At 40.7% G+C, this 6,222-nt stretch overlaps 1 protein-coding gene across 2 annotated transcripts in view; it reads right to left on the bottom strand.

Annotated features, from left to right (window-relative positions):
- Window positions 1-1,929: 1,929 nt before the first annotated feature.
- Window positions 1,930-6,222, bottom strand: part of LOC106814931 (BRCA1-associated RING domain protein 1-like) — a 9,259-nt gene continuing 4,966 nt past the window's right edge. Inside the window, exons 1-7 of one of the 2 annotated variants that reach the window (XM_014819327.1) lie at window positions 6,165-6,216; window positions 4,979-5,973; window positions 4,646-4,726; window positions 4,311-4,486; window positions 3,484-3,722; window positions 3,229-3,324; window positions 1,930-2,937 (exon numbers count right to left, since the gene is read on the bottom strand). In XM_014819327.1, coding sequence (XP_014674813.1) covers window positions 2,876-2,937; window positions 3,229-3,324; window positions 3,484-3,722; window positions 4,311-4,486; window positions 4,646-4,726; window positions 4,979-5,973; window positions 6,165-6,207 — 1,692 coding nt within the window. In that variant the 5' untranslated portion in view covers window positions 6,208-6,216 and the 3' untranslated portion in view covers window positions 1,930-2,875. Of the gene's footprint in view, window positions 2,938-3,228; window positions 3,325-3,483; window positions 3,723-4,310; window positions 4,487-4,645; window positions 4,727-4,978; window positions 5,974-6,164; window positions 6,217-6,222 lie in introns of those variants that run through there. The other variant, XM_014819317.1, reaches the window with a different exon arrangement.

The raw sequence follows: 6,222 nt of genomic DNA, 5'->3' as shown, positions 1-6,222 counted from the left end.
TTGAAACAGGGGGGAGTTTCCCCAAACGGGGCGCGCGCGCCCCGTTTGCGCAACGTAGGGAGAACCCTGTATGCATATGAATTCATGATATTGTACTGATCATGATCAATAAATATTAGTTATTACTACTAGTACTATTAGCTAGCGAGCAATCTCACCGTCTTTCCAGGCAATGGTGTACATTTATAATATATAAAGTTTTCATGCATGCGTAGTACTCAAATGAAATAAAAAAGCGGGCCATGTAATATCGTAATGTAGGTACCGACTACTGATGATTTTGAGAAGGACGCCGATTACTTCGTTCGCAAGTAAAAAGTACGCAGTGGCTGGAGGTACGGTAGCCGTCGGTCGTTGAAGCCCCTTTTTGGCGTTAGGTTTAGTGTTAGAGTTAAGATTAGGGTTAGGATAAGGTTTAGGGTTAGTGTTAAGGTTATGGTTATAGATATATATATATATATATATATATATATATATACACAAGATGCATGTAAACGTACGCACGTACATCGTATGCGATATTCTGTGCAATAATCTCGTGTTTTCCTTGGTGGTCGTACGTGATGGTGAGTCATGCAACGGGTGGACAGCTAGCTTTACTATGTGGGAAAACCATGTTTACGCGAGCAGAGAAACGACTATGGCATGTTACGTTTACAACGCGTATAAATTAATCGTGCAGTTCCTGGTCAACTGCTCTATTTTGCTTGGTGTCACATACATTAAATATGCTTGCGCTTGCAATAGCTAGGCTCTGAAATGCACGAACATTTCATAGACGTAGAATTGTACTTCAGTACGTGCAGACGATGAAAAACCAATTTTAGGATAGTGAAGGACAGAAATCTGATATTACCAACCGCATTATACAGTCTACCATATCGCATGCCATTGCTGCCATGTTCTTCAATTTTGTCCAAAATATAGGTTGCGAGTCGTTAAGAAATAATTGAGAATGAGATAAAACACTATTTTTATTTACTTAATTTATTTATTTGGCATATATCTACTTAGTTATTTAGTTAATTGTGAAGTATATAGGAAAATTTTACGAATATTCATGTTCTCTGCGTGTGCGGGTATATAGATGTAATTGCAATGACTTAATTATACGTAAAACATAATCACTTATATCGATTCACCTGATGCCTACGTGCGGGTACCAGGCAAAAAGGGTATTCCATTTTCTGTATAAAGAAATGACCCCAAACATCTCGTCCTTCCATATTGCTGGACAAGGAAACTATATTCTACAAATAGAGCCTTTTATTTTGCTCTATCAAAAAATCGTTCATATTTTGCCCCCATAAACTGCAAATATCGTGAATATCAGAAATATAGATAAATCTACAAGGGGTAATGTTGTTACGTGTTCGGAGTGACTGACGTCTGAAGCATTAAAGAACGTGAACAAGTGTCTGATGGACAAAGTAGAATATATTAGTTGGCAAATTAGACACACAATGGCCAAGCTGAAAGTGTAATATCATTGTAAGAAGTAGTGTTGCATGGTAATATAGTGTTAGGATGCATGAAATGAAAGGTATACTTGCTTATCATATTACATATCAGCAAGTACGTACCAAACGAAAGTACGTTTGTTTGGTTATAAGACCTGGATTATTGTCTATTTAAATTCTAATGAAATTGTTGTTTGCAAGTCTACTCAATCGTTGACAGTGTGTGCCTGCCTTCTAAATTTATCCAAGTTTGTTAATTTACTATAAAACACTTGAAGAGTGTCGTGTTAACACAATTATTTGCATGCATTGTACATAACCACAAATAATATATGATAATAATAAATAATCTAATCTAATATAATCTATATAAGTGAAATCATTCCTCATGAGTCCTATATGTGAAGCATAAATATAAGTAGGGCACCACTAAATGGCCTGTCCACATTCAAAACGTGTGAAAAATATGTTTCCTTATGCCAAAAATGTATTTATTTTCAACATTACATGTATACGGATAGTGTACTTTGCTACGATCATTGAGCATTAGATCAGAAACAACATGCATTCAGCTAAGCATATAAACACGCAAGAAGTTGGTGCCAATTAATAAATCGATTCCTGTTTTTCTGTGACCACCAAACCTGACCCAGGCCATGAACTGTGAAACTGCAAGAAATGTGTCGCTCGCCATGAATGCAATGTTTACTATGTGTTGTTTGTTAAATGATGATATGATCAGTATAAATGGGACGGTTATCACTAAAGAAAGGCCTATGCAAGAACCCAGGTGTAGCAGTAATACAAAACTATGTCTGTCACTGAGTACATTCTTGCTAGAATCTATCATTATCACGAGCATGTAACAACATGGTTGTGACGGAATACAACAGAACTAGAAAATAATGACTAATCATCTACAATAGTAGAATATTGAAATGCAAGGCAAAATGAAGGCAAAAAACTCAGAATACATTGTATATCAGCTAGCGATGACGTTCTACTATGACAGCTTGATCATTTATTAATCGAGTGTCCTCTCGTTATGCTGTTTAACTGATGGTTCTGATTATTGTTATTAAAATATCAAAGTTTTATATCAATGTTCTAAAAGTTCTATACCTCTATGGTCAAAGTTCTATATCTATACAATAAACATATGTCAGAATTAGAAATATGTAGTTGGGTTTTCATTAGAACACGTTCATCAATGACTCGTTGCTGTGTCCAGATATTAGCTGGTAGTCTAGATGGCAATAGCTGTTTACCAAATTTCTATTTCTTTGACTGGTCCTACTTTTAGTTATAACACCACTCGTTTAGAATAAACCTGTTTGTGTTGTGTGTGCGCATGTGTGTGTGTCTGCATACATTCATACCTGCCTGTGCATCTATACACCGAGTTTGACAAACCCTCACTGCACCATAAATGCCTCTTCAATCACTTTCTTGTCGTATACGATGCAGTTCTCCACCCCTGGAAAAACGAGTGTTGTAATTAGGTACAAATTACATTATCAATGAATCATGTTTATACACTTATGCTACTAAATTTATGACTGACACATATCTGACCAATATTGTTTAAAAAAAAGGATTATATGAGCAAATTAGTTTTGAACAAGAGAACTACACATATGATACATCAGTCGCTACCACAACCAAGATATTATCATTGGGCTTAGTCATACTTTGTGGGATTGTTTCAGTGCAGGGAGGGGGTCACATAGACTAGGGATTAAATTTGTTGGTTAGTTGGGATGCCTACATTCAAAGCTGACAATCCACTTTCCTGCTGCAGTTGCCTGTTCTAGGATTACTCCATTTATGCCCCATTTATTGTTGCACATGACAACGTGAGTCACTGCAAAAAATATAGCAAAAATTAACGTTTATCCGACAACAAAAATGTCTAGCTGAGACATCAACAAAACTTGATTGAGCTTTCATACTACCACAATTTTTATTTAACGTTAATCATATTGCATGCTTGATTTTTAAGGCACATTAATATCTTACTGACCTTCCTTTGTGAATTGGGTTGCTACTGTACCATCTAGAAGTTCTGCACATCTCTGCAAAAGCTGCTTCTGTTGTGGCTTCAACCCTATTCCTAGCAACATGATTTTCTCTACCACTGGCATCTCAGTATCCGGCCGATCAATACCAGGATCGGGGATATACGTAGTAAGTGCACTTTCAAATGCCTTCTTCATGACTTCAGTAACAGCGTAGTCTGCTGGAGCCAATCCCCGCATGTTGCTGCAAAACGCAATAATGCCAACTTCAGATGTATAATAAAACAAAAAATGAAAAATTCAAGTCAATTTAAAATATTGCATTTAAAAGGTGTGAAACCTAATCAGGGAAACAAAAATAGTTGTATACATTTACACAGTCCATAAAATAATAAGACTGATTGAGCCTCACATACTAACGCAAACAAAATCATAGAGAATCTTTACATAATTACCTCCGTCCAACGGAGTTGGAGGAGGTTATGTTTTCGCTCTCGGGTGTTTGTGTGTTCGCACGATCGATATTAGCGCGTCGAGTCAAGCCAGCCAGCCACAGCCACAGCCAGCTCCAGCAGCAGTCAGCAGCAGTCAACAGCGAGCCAGCTCGTAAGACATACATGTTACATGGGAGCGTGTACATGTCAGTACGCTGGTGTATATTGTGTGTTATTCGTGTGTTCGTGAGTCGTATGGCGTATGTCGCTGGCGGAGGTATGCACTCCGTGAGTGCACTCTGTCTAGCTACAGTTATGTTTCCACCAGCGCCACAAAGCCTCACACTAAATGAACAGCCTCGGTGAACGAATGTGCGTACGATGCAGGCAGACGTTACCGTATCCGCGGCGACGCGCCGCGTGCCAGGAGCAACGTGACGACGTTGACGTGTCCGTTCATCGTGGCGTCGTGCAGCGCCGTGTTGTCGTCTGCGCCGGCCACGGCTCTCACCTCAGCTCCACCATCCAGCAGTGCGGTGACGGCGGCGACGTGGCCACGATTGCATGCCTCGTGCTGCAGCAGCAAGCGCACAGTGAACGAGTGCACCACGTGGTATGTCATGACGTAACATGCGTAGCAAGGAATTAAAATAGCAGTCATACCATCCTTAAACCCGTAATTTATTCGCAAGTGTGCACACTAATTGTGAGAAAATATCTATGTGTGTCCTACCAATGGTGTCCATCCAGCATTGTCTTTGACGTTCGGATCCATTCCTTCTGCCAGAAGAGCCTTTACTTCCTTAACATCACCCTGGTATAAAAATAATACACACCCATTGATTATAACATCTTGTGAAAGAATATAAAAATAGTTGGAAACCTGAGTTTAAAATCACGTGAAGAATGTATAGATTAGGCTGTTACCTGTGTAAATGTGATGCGCAGAACTTATCATCAATGAATGATAAACTGTCCACTCACATTCCAGATGTTTTTTTTTTTATAGTGAACAATTTGAGATCGATTTGCTGAATCCTATTGCACTATTTTACTACGTAGATACCTTAATCGCAGCAGTATGCAGGCGCGTTTCTCCTTTAGCATTTCGCTTAACAGTCTTCACTAGTGATGCTGTGGACCGATCCCTCGTGGCTTCAGTACTGGTGCCAAGAGATGCACGTGAGATATTTTCAGACCTTTTAACCTCAGGGTGAGACCGCCTCGAGGGATTTCTCACACGAGTGTGCAGCGAAGTAGCACAGCTCTCCACACCGCTAATGCCTGGCTGTTCAGTTGCCAAGTTTATTGCCGCCGCCATTACTGCATGTTGCAGAGCAGCCTTAGGCGAAGACCGTCTCACTGAGGCCTCAGTCTTCAAGCTAGTGAGTCGATTCGTGTTAGACACAGCATTGGCCTGCTTCACCGAGCACCGGTCACCGGCGTGTTCGCTCGAGAGAGATGGCACTGTCGCAGCAACGACGCTGGTGCGTTTCGTTGGATGGCGCCGTCCCGGAAGTCTGCCATCGTTACAATTGATGCCCGGAGTCGCAAAAAGATTGTCGGCGTGGATTTTTTCAACATCGCCAACGGCCGAATTTACTGCTTTATTTTCCTTGCAGCCGACGATGCGTTTTAATGGCGCCGCACCGTCAGGCGACTTCTTTCTGACCACCTCCTGGGGTGAGGCATGCATGGTGGAAGAATCAAGTTGACGACTATCGCTGAAGAGAGGTCTCGCGGCATCGGCAGTCCCAAACGTCACCTGTCTGCGGGGCGTCTTCTTTTTGCAGCTGGAGCAAGGCTTCTCTGCAACACCCACGTCGTCCTCCTCGCACGAGTCCCTGTGGTCGAACCCCCATCGCTTGTTGCTGGCAACCAGAACTCGTCGTTTCTTTAGCACCTCTGAAGGTTTGCGGATTCGACGCCGAGATGCCTTGCCAGGTGGCGAGTCTACAAAATCAAACACATCACACTGCTTCGGCAGGTCCAGCACTTCTTTGCTATCTAGTTCAGCGTCAGCTACCGTAGGTGTTGTCTGGGAACTCAAGGCAGCCAACCCTAGAAACGTAAAAAGTTACATGAAATGAAACAGAATAAGTTTGTATATAATATATATATATATATCAAAAGCTAATGATACCTTTAGCATATTAGGTAATATTTAGGTATTATTAACTCTTGATATATATATATATCACAATTCAAGTATATCAGATGAATTTTGCTTTCAGTTCAAGACTCATTCTTACCAATAGTCACGTCTTGCTGCATCCATTGTTTTAGGTCAGTCATTTGTGTAACTATGTT

This window comes from Priapulus caudatus, unplaced genomic scaffold, assembly GCF_000485595.1.
Source record: "Priapulus caudatus unplaced genomic scaffold, Priapulus_caudatus-5.0.1 Scaffold27, whole genome shotgun sequence".
Taxonomy (NCBI): domain Eukaryota; kingdom Metazoa; phylum Priapulida; class Priapulimorpha; order Priapulimorphida; family Priapulidae; genus Priapulus; species Priapulus caudatus.
This window is presented reverse-complemented; position numbering and strand designations above follow the sequence as displayed.